Source organism: Sander lucioperca, chromosome 2, assembly GCF_008315115.2.
Source record: "Sander lucioperca isolate FBNREF2018 chromosome 2, SLUC_FBN_1.2, whole genome shotgun sequence".
In the NCBI taxonomy this organism is placed as follows: Eukaryota; Metazoa; Chordata; class Actinopteri; order Perciformes; family Percidae; genus Sander; species Sander lucioperca.
Window position 1 is genome coordinate 42,791,630 of NC_050174.1, and position 18,806 is coordinate 42,810,435.

At 40.8% G+C, this 18,806-nt stretch overlaps 1 protein-coding gene across 2 annotated transcripts in view; it reads left to right on the forward strand.

Annotated features, from left to right (window-relative positions):
• Positions 1-4,439: 4,439 nt before the first annotated feature.
• The window catches only part of LOC116050587 (leucine-rich repeat transmembrane neuronal protein 4), a 57,465-nt gene continuing 43,098 nt past the window's right edge, over positions 4,440-18,806 (forward strand). The window contains exons 1-2 of one of the 2 annotated variants that reach the window (XM_035998102.1): positions 4,440-5,344; positions 5,832-7,372. In XM_035998102.1, the coding sequence (XP_035853995.1) occupies positions 5,293-5,344; positions 5,832-7,372 (1,593 nt within the window). In that variant the 5' untranslated portion in view covers positions 4,440-5,292. Of the gene's footprint in view, positions 5,345-5,831; positions 7,422-18,806 lie in introns of both variants that reach the window. The other variant, XM_031300788.2, reaches the window with a different exon arrangement.

Below are 18,806 nucleotides of genomic sequence, written 5' to 3' on the forward strand. Positions count from 1 at the left end.
AGGAAGAACCTTTTTCCATACTTATTTTGCAGGGAACTATCAAGTGGTTGTTTGACGCAGGATTCAAATGGAGAAGCCCATTATCATCATCTCTATAATGCATTACCAGCTGATCCTCACCGGCATCCCCGCAGAAGTGTGTTTTCTTATGCATGAGAGCAATATTTCAAAAGGTAGACTACCATATGAAGGTTTGTCGAATATTGCTGGAGAAAACTCTGAAGGGCTGCTGGTTTAGCATTTAATAATAGAGTGTTTTAACGGTGTTTTCAACCACCATTCTCTTTGATTTACTTTATGAATATGGTGAAGCACTTCTGCTGCTGGTGTTTCAGTATGTGAATTGGTCTAAAGAGATGGGATGTTTAGCCCACATACTAACAAAATAGTTTGTGAAATGAAACAGAATATGAATTCATGTCAGACGAACGTTTTCGTTTGCAATCATCAGAAAACGTCCGGAATCCCCTCAGCGCTCTGAGTATTGTCCAGCAGAGGCACAACTTTAAGAACTTTGACCCCATCAATGAATTGTGATAAGCTGAGGATCAATTATGAGGAAATCGCTTGATACATAGCCTATAATCAGAGCAAAGTCAAATGACAGCCGCATATGTCAAAAGAGAAAAATAAGTTAAGTGTATGCAGTTCCCCTCATTTGAGTCTTAGAAGCAGCAGGGTATAAAGTGCCAGATGTTTTGGGACGAGCCCTCTGTCTCCAAAATATTTACCTGCTGTTAGAATATTTTGTAGGCCTATGTATAATTTGCTGGGTAATTGAAGTTACACATTTAGGAGTCAGGTTCCCGGTAAATACCTGTTTCAACACTGTTTGAAGTCTCTCTTTGTTCAAATTTTTTTTACTATTTCTACATTTCTACACTGTTTCAGTGGGATTCATTATGCTGCAAAAAAGCAGGTCCTTCTCTTGCTCTATTATTCAGGGCTCAGTCAGTCACAGACAGTCATTAAAGTTTCATAGGAAGCAATTTGGTTGCCGAGTTATTTGCAAAGTGAGGTGAGTGCATATGGTGGCACTATTACCTTTGCTGTTTATGGCTTGGGTTACCAAGCTTTTCATGTCAAGAGAACACCATTCTGTTCTCTTGAGGGGTTCATTTTTAACTTGATGACGGCTGTGGGAGCATTATAAAGAACTACAGATGATCACCAAGGAGTCAGCGATTCATTAAATCTAAAACACATAAGCCATTTTATTTGAAGAATGTTTTGACAAGCAGTCAATTCTGTAAATCAGATAAAAGTTAACAATTGTGATATTCCTTCCAATGTTGAAAGTTGACTACAAACAAACGGTGAAACAATTATTGATCCATACATTTCTGCATTGCTCGCATATGCCAGTCATAGCAATGTACCCCCAAAAAAAGCCAGATGAAATGTGAAAGCTGGTCATTTCAGATTTGTTTGACAACACAAATATTGATGCACAGACCACAGGGAATTTAAACAAACTTATTATGGGAGGATTGCACAGCAGCGACGTGCTGTGATTTTTTAAGAGTGGGATTACAACTGCAGATAGTTTTTCCCCCATAAGAATCACAGGCTATTATTCATTTCCAAATATCATTACTGTAACATAATTTACAGACCAAAATGACCAGTGCTTTGACTTGTGGATAAAGACAATAGAGACTATCACACTCATAATGGACAGAGCAGAATTGTACAGTATATATAGTATATAAATTATAACCAACTTGGTTTGAAATGAATCTTGTGTACCATATTTTCGTACCATATTTAGTCACACACAGAGATTGACTGAATTGATGAAACTTAGTGAATGTCATCCATTCTTAGTTTGAAAGCATGGTCAGACCTATGCGAGAACACTAAAGAATATTATGCTACAGTCAAACCGGTGCACAGTGAATTGGGTATATTTGTCATTCTTCCAGTCACCTTGTTTGTGTGTGTGTGTGTGTGTGTGTGTGTGTGTGTGTGTGTGTAGGTTCATGCCCTGTCCTTCAACTCCGTTTCGCTAATTGATCCAACAATGGAAATTCAATCAGTGACCGCCGCTGAAGTGCTAGATGCGTCAGTTTTATGTTTGTTTCCATCGATTTCACAAACTATATGCCATTTGAGTTCATTAATGTCCATCACCGGTAATGAGCCTACGCTACTCATTAAGTACCAGGGCAGAGGGACCCATTAGAAGTGATGACTTTGACCCCGACTCAAAGTCCCATTATGAGGCCTTGACAGCACCCTTTGTTTACGCATGACGAATTTCAGTGTCAATACGCAACAATAAGTTGTGGAAAAAATACCCACTGAACTTTCCTAACTTTTTTTGTCTTGGCATAGATTAAAGAAATGACATTTAAAACCAGATAAATGAGACGAAAAATATATACACACTTTGCAACCCATCTGTTGTTTTCCTCGGTCTGCTGAATCTACACCAGTGAAGATTTTTAATACTGTTTTAGCATTTCTGGTTAAATTTCAAGCAATATGCTTAGTCAGAAAATATAAAGAAAGCAATATGTAGATTTTATTGGAAATGGCCAACATGTGGATTCTAGATAGCTGTAGAAGACAATGCACATTATTGTTCTTGCTTGTTACTGTGTTTTATGGCAGCACAAACTCTGATCTTTTCATTATAGGACCACCACCTGCCTATGAAGCACTAAGACTCATATTAACACATGACAGTTCACCAATAACTCCTCAGATCCAGAGTCCAGTAAAGCCACTGGGGGGCCTCTGAAGTTAGTGAGGGGCTCACAAGTAGCTACAACTCTTGCAGACTTTGCAGACAGGCAATGTAATCATAAATAGCCCAGGCTAATACAGTGTCAGGTACATGTATGATATCAAATAGCAAATAATGCATTCAACTATAGACAGGTTGCAACACAACAGCAAACGGATGCTTAATTCAACTTCATTACAATGAAGGAAATAACTAAATAGGCTACATTTACTCAAAGTAATGTAACGCAAAATCCTTTTTGAGATACTTGTACTTTACTTTTATGCTACAGTATTTCTATTCCACAACATTTAGATTTTTAGTCATCTGCATGCATTTGACATTGAGCATCGAAATGCTCCTTAAATGTTAATTACTCAGTAATGCTATTCCAACATAAATATATACTGTATTTAAATAGGGCCATTATGTATAATTAGTACGTCTACGTTTGACGCTTGTATGCCTGCCCTGTAATCAAAATTAAGGTCATAAAATTTACAAACAATTCCCAGTAATTTCTAGATGTTTTGGTATGTAAGCTTGCAATGAGCGTTTTTGCATGAGATGTATCTAAAAATATTGAAATAGAGGCTGTACAGAAGCGTTTGACTGGCAGTACAGCTTCACCAATATCTAAAGGCAGAGCAAACAGCCTTCCCATTACTCTGCTTTAAAGGTATAGTAAGTGATGTTAATCCAGTACACTTTTTGTCAAAATGAGTGAATATCTCCTCACGGTCACCTAGCTCTCTGTTTTCTGTGTTAAAAAAAAAAAAATCTGGTGTTAATACACAGCCCTGGCTGTGTAAATGGAAAAAAAAGAGAAAGGAGTGCAAGAGCCACAAAACAGTGTTCCAGCCAATTGGCAGCGACAGTTGATGGTAGGGGGGAGGTAGTCTCACTTTGCCAAAGTGCGCTGAAGGAGGGTCTGGCTACTCCACATAGCATTTGGGGATGGGAGGAAAACGTGCTCTGGTTTAATGGCATTTCTTTAAACCAATCAGAATGCAGCTGCAAAATAGTCGTGCGAGAGAAAACTCAGATTGGACACATAGTCTAGCTAGCTGTGTCAATTTAACAGGCAGAGATCTGAGGAGCAGTTAACAATAGGAAACGGAAATGGAAAATACATACATCCGGCGAAATTTCCTGCAGCACGGGAGCAATCCAAAGTGGAATGCGAAGGATATAGACTAGGGGGGAGGCAACATTTGACATCTGTCCATAAATCTGGGGGGCGGAGCTTATGAAGGGGGAGGTTGTCTTTGCACAGAATCACTAATTGCACCTTTAACCCTTGTGTTGTCTTCCCGTTGACCATGAACTTGTTGTCCTTCCGGGTCAAAATTCGAAAATGAACAGTTTTTGGGGCTTTTCCCGATGTTTTTGTTGCTTTTTTTGTTTGTTTTTTAATGCTTTTGACACTTTTTTAAACGTTTTTGTTAATTTTTTCAACGCATTTTTAAAAAAAAGATTTTTATTCATGGTCATTAAACCTAATTTAAATGACATTGTACCTATTTTTTTTGAGTTAACAAAAAGCAGAAATTATGAATTATTTTGACTAATAGTTAAGATCAGAGGATGTTGAGTGAATCACAGACTGGTTTATGTCAAAGTTTAGTCAGGATACTGTATTAAAACCATTTTCTGTAAACATTGTTTTCTAAATGCTATGAAATTGAATAAAACAACCACAATTCAATGGAAGTAATCGTTAATTTTACCTGCGAAGAATGTTGTATTGGTTCCATACAACGTACATGCATGCATCCAAGTTATTTTTGGGCAATTTGGTTGTAAAAAGCCCATATTTCTGAAAAAACTAACCCGAGGACAACACAAGGGTTAATTGATATGCAGGCTCTGATCATGAGGACAATGAAGTCTACTCTGGTGTGGGCTGCGGAAAGTCACTCAGCGACCAGGAGAGGGCATCTCAAGTCCTGAAACGAGCACCATTGAGCACAGTATAACCCTCCACCAACATCATTCCTGTTGCTATACAACTGATTTATTCTTGATACCACGGTCAGTCTAATCCACAGCAGACTGCGCCTTTTCCCTCCGCTCTCCACATCTGAATCTGGATACATCCAACTTGTCGGGTTTGGACCTCAGTTTATTCCTCTCAAATGTCTTCACTTGCTCGGTGTCCGGTGTCTTTTCTGCCACTTCACCTAGATTGAACAATTGGCGACTCGGTGTTTTAAAATGTGTCTTCTAGCCTCCCCAAAGCACGCGCTCACACACTAGTGTCATTCTCACCAGGCTGAAAGCTTGAGTGCGTCCATTCAAGGGCTGTGTAAGGTGGCAGTCTGAAATAAATATGCATTATCAAGCTGATGTTGTGCGTTAACGTGGGAAACTATCAGGCAGAGGTTGATGCGCACCTTTTGGAGCGGCTCACATCTCCGACAGGTGTGCGGCTGTGCGCAAAGCGGACCTTGCTGCGGCACAAAGTGCGTATATTTTTTCCGTACAGACAGGCGTCCTGGGTGCGTGTCCAACTATTTGGACAAAACGCCGAGTGCGTCTAACATGTGGACCTGGGACGCATGCAACAGAGAGCCCTAACCATGAGGAGGAGCCGACACCGCGCAAATATGGGTATGTACACTGTTCCGCAAGGTAGTTATGGTCTGCATTTCAGCAGAAAGTCTTCAGTCGTTTTCCTAAATACAATTCACTTAAAGCTAATGTTGCTGGTGTTTGTGCCCCCTGCGGTTTATGAGTGATGACTGCAGACTGGGGGGGATCTGATGGAGGTTTTTCTCTCAGCAACTATTTGACGGATTATGCCTGATGCATGTGATGCTTATCAATCTCCTTTCCAATGTCTCAAGAACGTGACTTTGACTGTGGTAATGAATAAGTGTGTGTCTAGATCTGCCATGGACACAGGGATGCAAATGAAGTAGGCTGCAAATAACCCCCTCTGTTAACAAATGACTCAGAACACTCTATGGGTTATAAATGAATGTTTCAATTTCCTGATTCAATTCCATTTAATATTTCATTCTGTTTTTATTATCTTCTGGACTGTGTATATTGGTCCTGATTTGTACATGTCTATCACTTTTCTGTGTGTCTGCAGGTCTTCTCGTGCTTTTCAGATGGCTTGTATTCACAGCGGTGGTGCCCGCCTGGCTGCTTGCTGCTCCAAGCGGCATCCGTGAGCGTCCCTGCCCCCAGAGCTGTAGATGTGATGGGAAAATAATATACTGCGAATCCAATGCCTTCCGTGACGTGCCAAACAATGTGTCTGTAGGCACACAGGGCCTCTCCCTGCGTTACAACAGCCTGGTGAACCTCCGAGCTCACCAGTTTGCAGGCCTGAGTCAACTGGTTTGGCTCTACCTCGACCACAATTACATCAATGATGTGGACGGCCAGGCTTTCCACGGGATACGGAGGCTCAAAGAACTGATCCTCAGCTCAAATAAGATCACACTGCTAAAAAACAACTCGTTTCACGACGTTCCGAATTTACGCAACCTAGACCTTTCCTACAATAAACTGCAGGTTCTCCAGCCTAATCAGTTCGTGGGTTTACGGAAACTACTCAGTTTACACTTGAGGTCAAACTCCTTAAAAACTGTCCCGATGCGAGTTTTCCTCGACTGTCGCAACCTGGAGTTTCTAGATATTGGCTACAACAGGCTACGGAGCCTCACACGCAATGCCTTCGCAGGACTCCTTAAGCTCATCGAGCTTCATCTGGAGCACAACCAGTTCTCCAAGATCAACTTTGCTCATTTCCCCCGCCTGACTAACTTGCGGGCGCTCTATTTGCAATGGAACCGTATCAAACTGTTAACCCAGGGCCTCCCCTGGATGTGGACCTCCTTGCAAAAGCTGGACCTCTCAGGGAATGAGCTCCAAGTGTTGGACCCGAGTACATTTCAATGCCTCCCTAACCTGCAGACTCTTAACCTTGACTCCAACAAGCTGACCAATGTGTCTCAGCAGGCAGTGGAGGCCTGGATCTCCCTCACCACCATAAGTCTGGCTGGTAATTTGTGGCACTGTAACCCCAACATATGTCCCCTGCTGGCCTGGCTCAAGGCCTTCAAAGGTAACAAGGAGACCACTATGATTTGTGCTGGCCCCAAGGAGGCACAAGGAGAGAAAGTGACCGATGTGGTGGAGGCTTATAACATCTGTACAGCGACCCCATCCCCTGTTTCCTCAACACCATCGCCCCTCACTTCTGCTTTTCGACCTGAGCTGCTGCCTCTCCCCACACAGTCTGTGGTGGATAAGAAGCTGATCTGGAACAGGACAGCCTCCCCGTCTCCTTCCGAGGCCTCCCCCACCATCCCTTTGCCAGACACTGAGTATGTGTCCTTCCACAAGATCATAGCTGGTAGCGTGGCCCTCCTCTTATCTGTAGCTATAATTCTGCTGGTAACCTATGTCTCATGGAGGCGCTATCCCAGCAGCATCAAACAGCTTCAGCAGCGCTCGGTGGTTAAAAAGCGGCAGAAAAAGGCCCGGGAGACCGAGCGCTCCCTTAACTCACCACTGCAAGAGTACTATGTGGACTACAAGCCTTCACACTCAGAGACTATGGATGTGCTGGTTAATGGGACAGGACCTTACACATACACCATCTCAGGCTCCAGGGAATGCGAGGTATGACCGTTGCCCTCCAAAAATCCATTTCCACTGCGAGGCATGAGAGGTAAATTTTCTAACAATTTGCAGAGAAAAGTACTTTTTTTCCCCCCTTCCTCTGCTCTTGTCTGTTTTGGGATAAGGAAGCAAAGGTCAGTGCATGGTGACTTGTTGTACAATACACTGGGTTTGCTCAGTTCCATATGATTACCCAGCTGTTGTTCTGAATCACACAGTTTTATTGCTAAAATATGATACCCATTAGCTGAAACTGCAGCGGCAGCTCCTCTCCCTGGAGAATGTACAGTAAGATGCATTATGCACAAAGTAGGTTCATCTTTCATTCCTGACATAAAAGAGCTCATTGATGAATCTACGTATTATCAGCCAGCCTATTATTTATTCACAAAATGGCTTGATGTCCAGAATGGAATGATAAGAAATGATTAGATCAAGTCACTGTGCAGGTGGTCCTCTCCTATCCTGTGTGTTTGCTACAACAGCTATAGTAGCAAACACACCAGTCGTGTGAGGTATTTTTTTTGTTGCTGTATTAATGTTAACATTTACAATCGTACCAGCTGATCATACATCCCATTTTCCTTTTCCACCACGAGCAATCATGTACTTAAGATTTTACTCAGGAGTTTAATTTACAAAGTTCAAACAGTCACCGCAGGCTGGGGAACAACTATAAAGGCCTGCAGCCAAAATAAAAGGTACATTATGCACTTGGGCTCGATTTCTGTCTGGCTCTAGTGTACTACTGCAGTAACAAATTTAATGATGCTGCTTTCGTTTAATCTCAGAAAGATAAAGAAACTATTCGGTTAACTTTTGTCCAAAAAATTTCAATTGAAATTCTCAGCCAGACTCCTTCACATGGCTGACTCTGTGTACTGCACAGAGGGATTGAGACAGAAAGCCTTGACAGAAAGACTAATCAATTTGCTCATGCTTAATTAGGCACTTTTCTGTCTGTGTAGTCTTTTCCCCTTAATGCATATGCATCCATCTTCCTTTGTCCAGCATCTTTCTAGTTTTTTTTTTGTTAGCAGTATAGCTAAGTGTGATTAACAGGACATGTTGACATTGTGTCACTGGAATCTTAGCTGCAACTTTTGTCTACCTCACCAGACACGCTGTAAAGTACAGGAGACATCTTTCTTCTCTGTTGTATCTGTCAGCACATTCCAGAAACAAAGTTTTATCTCACACTCCTGCACAGCTCATTTCCTATATTCCACATGGACCCTATACATCATCTCTGTCCATGTTTTAACTCAGTAGATTGTCCAGTACTGTTGCACCACTTACATTCTTGTCGTGTTCCTTTTTTCTGAAGTCACAGGACAGGCCGGAACAAATACGTTTCATTGTTTTCAGTAATGTCATATAGTACGAGGTACACAGGTAGCTAAATCAGCGCTTTGTCAGATTATCTGTGGCAGAGCATTTCTCAAACGCGAAAGAAGCTTGAGGTGAGATGGTCGCCTCATCAATCTTGTGGCCTTCATGTGAGAATGTGGCATGGGAACATTAAATGGCAGACCTAATGGGGCTTCTGCTAGCTAGAATAACTAATAGCCCATCAGAGGTAAGGAGCCGAGACTTCCCTCTGCTTTGTTATTCCTCGCCCTCTACAGCTCAAGGGAGCAGCCTTAGTTGTTTAAAACGTAATGGGAGTTTTTTTCCTTAATGTGTGTGTTACATTTTGTGCCAAGCACTGCAATATAAGAACACATAGTACAGCAGGGGACTTTCGAAACTACCAGATTTTTATGCAAGTTAGAATGGTGCGTCTTAAACGGTTTCAAACGGCTCCATTATTTAATCTAATGAAGTATCATGTTTATTGGCCATGTCATTTGCATCAGAAGTCAGTATAGGTCGCAGTACAAGAAGCCCATGATGTGCAGTGATAGTGTCTAGGGCTATTAGCATTACAATACAGGCAATGCAGCACAATCTCTCCTGATATATGAGAAGGATTTTCAGTGTTACTGAATGGCACACAGTGGAGAGTATCAAGAAACATGAAAGTGATTGAGACATATCTGGAAAAGGCTGCTCCAGGGTTCAAACCCCCAACAGTCAGAAGCATATTGTCATTGCCCCCAACCCAGTGATCCCCTTGCACATTATTTTAGCTATCCCAGATAGGCTAGCACTTAAGCTATTAGCTGCATTTTCAATCAGGAAAAAGAGCTTCGTAATTGAAGCCTGTTATCTTCTGCACATGCCCAGACCAACAGATGTGTAAGTCAATTTGTTTCTATAGATTTCCTCCAGCACAGCTCAGCAGGTTGGCTTCGACATTGCAAACTGAACTCGGCAAGTAGTGTGAATTTCCATGAACACTTTGAACTTGAACACTTTGAACTGTGAGGTTCCACGGTCTTCCTGTGTTTATATATATATATATATATATATATATATATATATATATATATATAAAGCCCTCTCTCCCTTGAATGCCATCCACTTCTGTGCTCACAGAGCAGCTGCAGTGGTTGACGTCCACCCACAGATCATCCCCTGCAAAGTTAGCTCAGAAAATATTATGGTGAAAATCCCACCGTCTTAGCTAAAGGTGATTCTTGTACTTGGGCTGAATTTGCCAGGTGCCATTAATAAGGTGAGGAGATCCTGCTCATAATTTAGGTGGGCTGTGAAAGAGGGGTGAAGTGAAGTAAGGACAAAGAAAGGAAACACCACTGCCGGTGCATCTAACTGACTGTTACAAATGCTGTCTGAACAGCTATGTAGACTCAAAATAATTACAATTCTCAATTACAACAACAAATTTTTAAAGCTGATAGGGTCGGGAGCTTTGTAATGTTAACGCTCTGATAAACAAACTGGTATTTGAAGTTATAATTTAGGTCAGCACAAGCCTTAATCATGCATTAAGTTGTTTTCTATTTTCGTTGCATTTGCTCTTAGAAATGTGGCACCCCACGTCCCCCTCCTGGTTATATTCGATACTAATGGCTCCTATGGATCTAACTAGTGTTTGCTAATTACAAATCCTGCAGCTGTGGGTACATTTGCTCAACAAATATTTGTTTAATTTTAAGGCTCTAGAATATGAGCCCTGTTAAAATATCACGAATAAGAAACAAAGATGATGTGCGGTCACAATATACAGCCTCGGCTTGCCAAGATGGCAGCTTGCACTTTATCTGTGCGTAAATGCACAGAAGGCAGGCTTTCATCATATGTAGTCAGTTTGACATCTTTCAATATTTGTCACTCACTTGCCAAATAAAGGTTAGCCACATGAGTAGAACAGCCTCTAAAAAAGGATATCATTTTTTGAACACATCACTTTGTACGTGTGCTGTGTGACAGCACGCATTGGTGTAATTTATGATAATACAACGCGTCATACTGCGATAAAAGATGCACGTACTTTATGACAAATGACACATCGTTTGTGTTTTAAGTTATTCCATAAAGAAAGCAATATCTTTTGCTATTAATTCTCATTTTTCTTGGTCGTCTTCTTGTTTAGTGGAATCGAAAATTACTGTAACTGCCAGACTGGATGGCAATGATCCATGGCTCCACAGTAGACTACTTAACTTTTATCATACCTGATGATTTTGTGAAAAATGGGCTTTAGTCAACTCAACTCAGCTCAATTGCAGCAAAATGCAGGGAGAAACAGCATTTTAGGTAAATTGGCTGTAATGGCTCTTCCTGTACAAAACATAATTTTTGTAGTGTCATGTATCACTTGTCATTTTGTATGTGGTGGTGGTATAAAAACAAATCACTGAAATAGATGTTTGTGTATTATCACAGTGGCTCAAGGTGCTTTGTTACATTCGGGACCTGTTAGTTACGTGTGTATAATTATGGAAATTTTACTTTTATTCTTTCAAATTCACATTTCTTTTCTGCAGACAAGCCAAATGAACAGCAACAGCTTCAATGTTATATCTCATATGTTAGCTGTTTAAAGGAATAGTTTGAAAATTTGGGAAATACACTTATTCGACTTCTTGCCGAGAGTTAGATTGATAGAAGATTGAAACCACTCTTATGAGTGTACGGTAAATATGTAGCTACAGCAAGCAGCCAGTTAGCTTAGCACAAATACTGGAAATATATGTGTGTGTGTGTGTGTGTGTGTGAATTAAGGAGGACACGGAGGATTAAAAAAACATGATGGACTCTTCAGAAAAAGTAATTATCTTCACTTGAGCTTCTGTGTGAGAAAGAACACGCAGCATCCCTGCACACTGGTCTCTTGTGTGTTGAATCTATCTGTTACATCAGAATGAAATCCCATACAGTATATGTGGGAGATTGTCCACCCAAGAAAAACAGCTGCATCATATGTGGTGTGTGTCTTTAAACCAGGACCACGATCATTCCCTAACCTTAAACCAAGTAGTTATTATTTTAACATGAAGGTTCCTGAACCTTAACTTTGTAGTTATTTTAACCCAAACGGCGATCTGTTTTTAACTGGAGGACAGTTACAAAACTTGGATATGAGCCATGACTACCAGCAACGGTTACTGGATGAGACCTCAAAAGAATATGTTACCATAATCATATTCAAGGGTTTGTTCAGGTTCAACCGCCTGGTGTTCAGAGTGGCTTCCAGCTCCCACAGAACGATGAATGGTGACCCCACCAGGGCAGGGAGCCCAGTAACATATTTGAATGCAGCCTACAGTCTATAGTCAGTAACATATTTGAAAAGTCTATAGTCATTATTATAAAATTATAGTTACTGTGATTTGTGACAGTTTTGGGAGGCCCTGACAATTAATATTATGGCTATAGGGGCATCAGATAAAAACACTTATATGGGTCATTTGGAAAGCAATGACAAACAATGTATTTTATTTATTTTGCTTAAAGCTATATTGCGTAGTTTCTGTCTCCCCCATGAGGAATTCTAAGGAATGATAACAATTCTGACGGCGCATCCACATGATACAAGCCTTCTGTGATCGCGCTTCACCCCCACCCCTTTTCCACACAGTTACTAGTAGCCAAGGAGGACACGGAGGATTAAAAAAACATGATGGACTCTTCAGAAAAGGTAATAAGCTTCTGTGCGGGAAAGTCACCGGACAACACAATCTTTTGAACACAGCCATACTGAGAAATACAGAGAGAGTTGTGTGGAGCTGATAGTCTTAATGAGCTTTGTAGCAACTCATTTGGCAATGACTTGAATGTAACGGACGTTCATTAATATCAAAAAGTTACGCACTAAAGCTTTAAAAGACATACAAGCTCTGAGCTCTTCCTTAAAGGAGCTATGCTTTTCTCAAAACACTACGATAGCCTGCTAGAACTTCCTGTATTTGGTCCGAAAGTCCTCAGTTTGATCCGTACCGAGTCCACCTGTTTTCCTCGGACCAAATTTCGGCTGTTCGGTCCGGGGTCTGGGGGAGGTTTCACACCTGTAATTTTGGTTTGGATCAAACTGAAAAGTCCAAAAGTCCGAACCAAATAAGGTAGGTGTGAAAGCACCCTAAAACACACATAACTGAATTTACACAGTATCCCTTTTCGTTCCAGCCCAGGCTGTGATTTCATGCCGAGTTAAAGCGCTGCAGTGCGATTCATTAGCACAAATGCACATAATCAGACCTCGGACCTATCTTTGGTGTGAAGCACCTCTTAGGTTGCTCTGTGCGTGGGGGGACATCTCCCCCAAATAAACATAATCTGCAATATGTATGATTCAGTAAAGTCTGCTCTAGTGAGGAGGTGGAATGCATTTAACAAAGCTAGCAGCAGAGAGATGCAACACAATTATAGCCTGTAATCTAACACGGTTTGTTCAAATTAATATGGCAATTCTGTTGTTTCATAATAATTAATCTTAGCATCTCTTTCATCCAATTGATGTTTTTCAGGATTGTATTATTCTCATTATGATGTACTAATAGAACATGGCCTAGCCTGCTAATAGCTTAATCTGGCACAGGCGTAAAATTTGATGTTCTTCCTCCACGCTTCAACACAGACAATATTGAATTTCACTCTGGGTTAGATGTACTTATTTACAGAACATATACGATGAGCTGCTGTTTGTGTCTCTGACTGATTATTACAGACTCTTGCAGCTTAGGCCTAAAGCCAGACGAGTGATAGTCGCAGCTAGATCACTGAGAAAACATTTTGCTGCTGAGGAAAAAGAAATGAAAGTCATCGCTTTGTTGACCTCCAAACCTCCGTTTTTAAATTGAGGTCGGCATTGATTGACAACATCATTAACTTGGATATGCACACAATAGCCTGGTCCTTCACTAAAGCCCAAAATCAAATTAACTTGGCTGTTATAAACAAATTAAGTCAATCCGTACATGTATTATACTGTACAACATAATGCAACAAAGAACTTTGTCAATGTATTGTCAATGGAATTAGAGGACCCATTTTCACCAAACTAATCTGGGTAAAAAGGAAAAAGGCCACTAACTAATCATCATCCTTTCCCATCACCCAATCTCCAGTGGTCCTCCCCTCCTGCAGCCACACATAAACCTTAATGAATATTTAATGGGATATCAAACTTCTCTTCTCTTTTGTGTTTAAGGCCATTTTGTTCCGGCAATGGTGAATCAGCTGAACCCAATTTTGTGTTAATTAGTAGTATGTTTTGATGGAAACATCTCCCTGACAGTGAAAATCTCACATTCCACTCTGTGAGAACAGCTGATGCCAATAATCAACTGGATGCATTACTGAAAACAAGGGTTGTCTAGTAGGGTAAGCCTGTACTTATACACACAGCTGTGCTTTGAGCTAAATGTTAACATGCTGATATTTAGCAGGTATGTTTACTATGTTCAAAATCTTAGTTGATAGCACATTAGCAGGCTAAAATTTGCTGAACACAAAGTACAGCTGAGGCTGATGTGATTGTCATTCATTTTGCAAATATGAAGTCATAAACCAAAGATGGAAGGAAAAGTCAGCGGATTACTAGTCTCGCATTGTCAGACCTTCCTCCACAGCGCCGCAGAGGAGGTTCTGGCTAATTCACACAACATTATTAGCATTTCTTAAACCAATCAAAATCGTCTTGGGTGGCACTGAGCGCCGAAGCAGCAATGGTGCCTCTGCAAAATAGCCTGGGGAAGGAACATGTTTTGGTGGAACATGTGCTTGTTCAAAAGTTGTTTTAGTTGTGCATTTGTAGAACAGCCAATAGAAATGCTCTCTCTCTCTGTCGTGACCTGTGATTGGCCAAAGTCTCCCGTCACAGGCTAGATTTTCTAAAGTCTGAAAACAGAGCCAAGAGGAGGTGCAAAAGTCTAGTGTTCTCTCAGACTACTTGAATTACAGTATGCTGAAAATAGAATTGGTGTGATATAAAAGCAAAATACACAAAGTGCAATGGACTCAGACTTAATTAATTATGAGGTACATGAAGCATGTGACTTAAAAGGTCCCAGATGCATGAAGAGACAGGTGCTAAAACTTGGACGGCACTGAGCGCCGGAAGCAACAATGGTGCCTCTGCAAAATAGCCTGGGGAAGGAACATGTGTTGGTGGAACATGTGCTTGTTCAAAAGTGTTTCAACAAATGTTTTAGTTGTGTATTTGTAGAACAGCCAATAGAAATGCTCTCTCTCTCTGCCGTGACCTGTGATTGGCCAAAGTCTCCCGTCACAGGCTAGGTTTTCTAAAGTCTGAAAACAGAGCCAAGAGGAGGTGCAAAAGTCTAGTGTTCTCTCAGACTACTTCAATTACAATATGCTGAAAGGTTATTATGGAACTTTTGTCCAACGACGCCAACAATAAACTGCCTACCCCAACTTTAAAGTTTGGTTAGGTTAAGCACAAAAAACACTTGGTAAAGGTTAGGGAAACATGTGGTTTGCGTTAAAATTACTACTTTGAATTGTCGTCATGGTAACAATAATAACCACTTGGCCAAGGTTAGGGAACGATGGTAGTCACAGTTGAAAGAAACCAACTTTGATTGTCAGTATGAAATGAACAAGGATCTGTTAAAGTCTGGATTTTAATAGTCCCAGCTCACCCCTTAAACTTCCTCCCTGACTTTGTGGCGCTATAATAACGTCACATTATTTCCACCTCAGCTCCCAATGGACAACAGTCATAATTCCTACAGGCCATTTAAACACATGTCGTTTTGGGGCATTTGTTGAAACAACTGATTGTTTTTCTTGGGAGGACAATCATAATGTCTTTCTCGGGAGGAGAGTCTAAAAGTCTGAATTCTTAAATTGTCAATTTCCAGTCTTATCTGTGCAATTAATACAAATGCCCTAAAGGAACTACTTTATCAAGCAATTTTAATTATGTACAATGTGTTGTACCTTGCTGTGCTCGACTGAGTTTGTAGTTCGAACATTTAATGTCTCATCCACTGCAACATTTACAGTTGGCTATAACTTTCACAGGAGTGAACATCTAGTTTTGGTGTCAGACACTCTGAAAGATTGGCTCACAATCTCACACTGGCATTCAACACTCTATCATTAAAGAGAAATGTATTATAGAAGAGGCACAGAAACCAATTTCTCTGCTGACAGCAGCCTCAACAGACCACAATGCAATGCAGCCACGTGATATGCTGTGGTTTGAGTGAGGGGTGTGACTCTTTTGACTCTCACTAATGTATGCTATCGCTGTTTTCTCTTCTCTGTCTGCCAACACATACGGCCCAATGCAACAGGCTCACCCTCACTTCTCTGCAGTTGTCGAAAGGCATTTAGGGAAATGCTGGGAATCACTAACTGAAGTCGAAGCAAGTGTGGCGAGTTAAGGGAAGTTGGATACCCGAAAAATTATTTATGTCAACTCAGTGCTAAATCACTTCTGGCATGCACTGAGCAGCACAGATTGATAATACATAACAGTGTAAGTGTATCCAAGGGAGGATTTTTCCATTAAGTCTTCAGCCTGAGTTAGAGCCAAGGAACAAAAGAACTATTTCCATTCTCAGGGAGTCAGGACCAGTGCTTCCATTGAAAAAAGTATTTGGCAAAATCTATAAATTCTTTAATAACTTCTCAAAAATCTAAATCCGATATTGAGTGTCCTATTATTATGGCATATCTATCAATCAGTAATCGCATGCCCTGGATTCCCCCAGTTATAGCTTCTGCTCACTCAATCATTGATACTTTGGCTTTAATGGGATTTGACAGCTTATCTAGAACTTTATGAATAGAGTCGGGCACCACAGACAGAATGGATAATATAACATGAAAATATTAGACATAACATTTTATGCTGTTCAGCCACGTTCATTTTTCAACTCCACATCGAGCAGTTACTGCCTATTTAGCCCCTCATTTTATTCTGATTGATTTATTTAGGGTTATAAGGTTAATTTGAACGAGATGCCATAGTTCTCTCTACTATGTCACTTTCATTCACTGCAAAATAACTTGTAAGTGATGAAGAGAATGAAGTGTTGACTTGGCACATAACAAAATGTCCCAGTAAGTTGGTGGACTGCAACTTGTATCTCCACCCTCCTCCGCATAAAGACAAGACAGTTTCTTTTACCTTTTTCCACTGGGAAGGGTTTTGATGTAATGTTGAAGTCTTCCTCAAGAATAGTATTGTGATTCCCCCAGAAACTAAAACCCCTTTATCATGTAGCTACAACGTCTGAGTCTGTCTGATGGGACAAAATGGTGAGTCAGTGAGCACGAACTGATAATGATGCGGCATCTCTGCCAACTTCTCCTCCTCCCTATTGTAAAATGCCTGTCAGGCAGCTGCATGTGTGAGCTTTCCCCAAAATAAGCACAACCTGACACATTTCTGTTACCTTCTATTTGGCAGTGTTCTTACTTTTGTGTGGTCTATACAGGCACTGCTGACACAAAAGAGATATTTACTAGAAAAAGAAAGAACAGTTAAACGAGACCAAGAGACTACAGCCATGCCAGCAGCTCTGTGAGGCTGCAATTGGAGACAGCGCTGCTTTGAGCTGTATGCTAATGTCAGCATGCTGACATTCTAACGATAAGTGCGTTTCCATTCATCTGTTTCTATGCACATTTTCTGAGTGAAACGTTGGACATTTAAAAAAAAAAGTAGCTATATTGCAAAAACGTTTTTATGCGTGGGTGAGGTGGAAACATTGGTATTGATATAAAAGCAAAATGCACAAAGTGCAGTGGACTCATGTGTCAAGCGTGTGACTTATTGTAAAAAGTGAGATTTCCATGTCTTTTTTTTTATTACAAAGCAGGTTGAGGTGCTATATAAATACTGTGAAAGTTTTAAAACGCTCAATCCACAGAGAAATGCACACAGCCCGTATTCAGAAACGATGCCTATAAACCAGCTGTCAGGACTTCCGCAGGTTGTGATGTCACAACTATACAATATTTAGGTAGAAAGTGCTGCTACAGTGCCGTTACAGTCAATCCCCTGACTGCGATGACGGCACAGAGACTCAGAGAGTGCAGATGGGGAAGACCCTGAAATACTGACCAATCAGAGCAGACTTAAAAAAGACTTGAAGAGACAGGCGCTAAAACGGAGCGTTTCAGACTGAGGGTAAATACAGGTATATTCAGACAGACATTATGAGAAAAAGAATGTGTTTTTTTAAACATTAAATCATGTAAACATGTTCTAGTAGAACCCAAACTACAAGTATGAACCTGAAAATGAGCATAATATGGGCCCTTTAAACATCAGACATGCTTTCCCTCCACTGGAGAGATGAAAACATCAGATACAATGATTAAGAGACTGTAACTTTCCTCAAATTAATACATTTTTCCATCACGTTTCCACATTGTTTTCCATCATTTGAGGTTTGACTGGCGCTCCTCTAATTACTGTTGTACTCTCTACTCCTGCAATGGTTTAATGGTATCTAACTGTAGAATTAGTGAAACTAACTGTTTATGTTGATGAGTTCAACTTATGTTCAACTAATGTTCACAGTAAATGTGCATTCATGTGCATTAATGATTTGGCAAATTTTCAGTTTTTTTTTCAGTTACAATTCATGCTACATTTGGATGGAAACTATGCTACAGAGTTGATGTTTAGCAGGTATAATGTATACCATGTTCCCAGATTTAGCTTGGCCCATTAGCATGCTAACTTTAGTAAGGATGCACCGATACCGATGTCAGTATCGGGCATCAGTCCGATGCCGCGCGCATGTACTCGTACTTGTAGTCATAAAATTACTCCGATACTACCACACCCGATACCACCTCATAGCATTGTGACAATAACTTCTCCGTCAAGCAGGTATAGGAGACGGAAGAGGAACAATGCCAGCCGTTTGGAGATTTTTGGCTGTAAAAAAAATAACTAGGCTCTTGCCCAATGCATGAATGCACTTGACGACCAGCCATTGCCAGTCGTTAGTAATACTGGGTTTTGATGTCTTCTAAGTGTACTGGAGGTGAGACATTCCTGGCCATCACCACATCACAGAAACCGTGTTTCCAAAGCTGC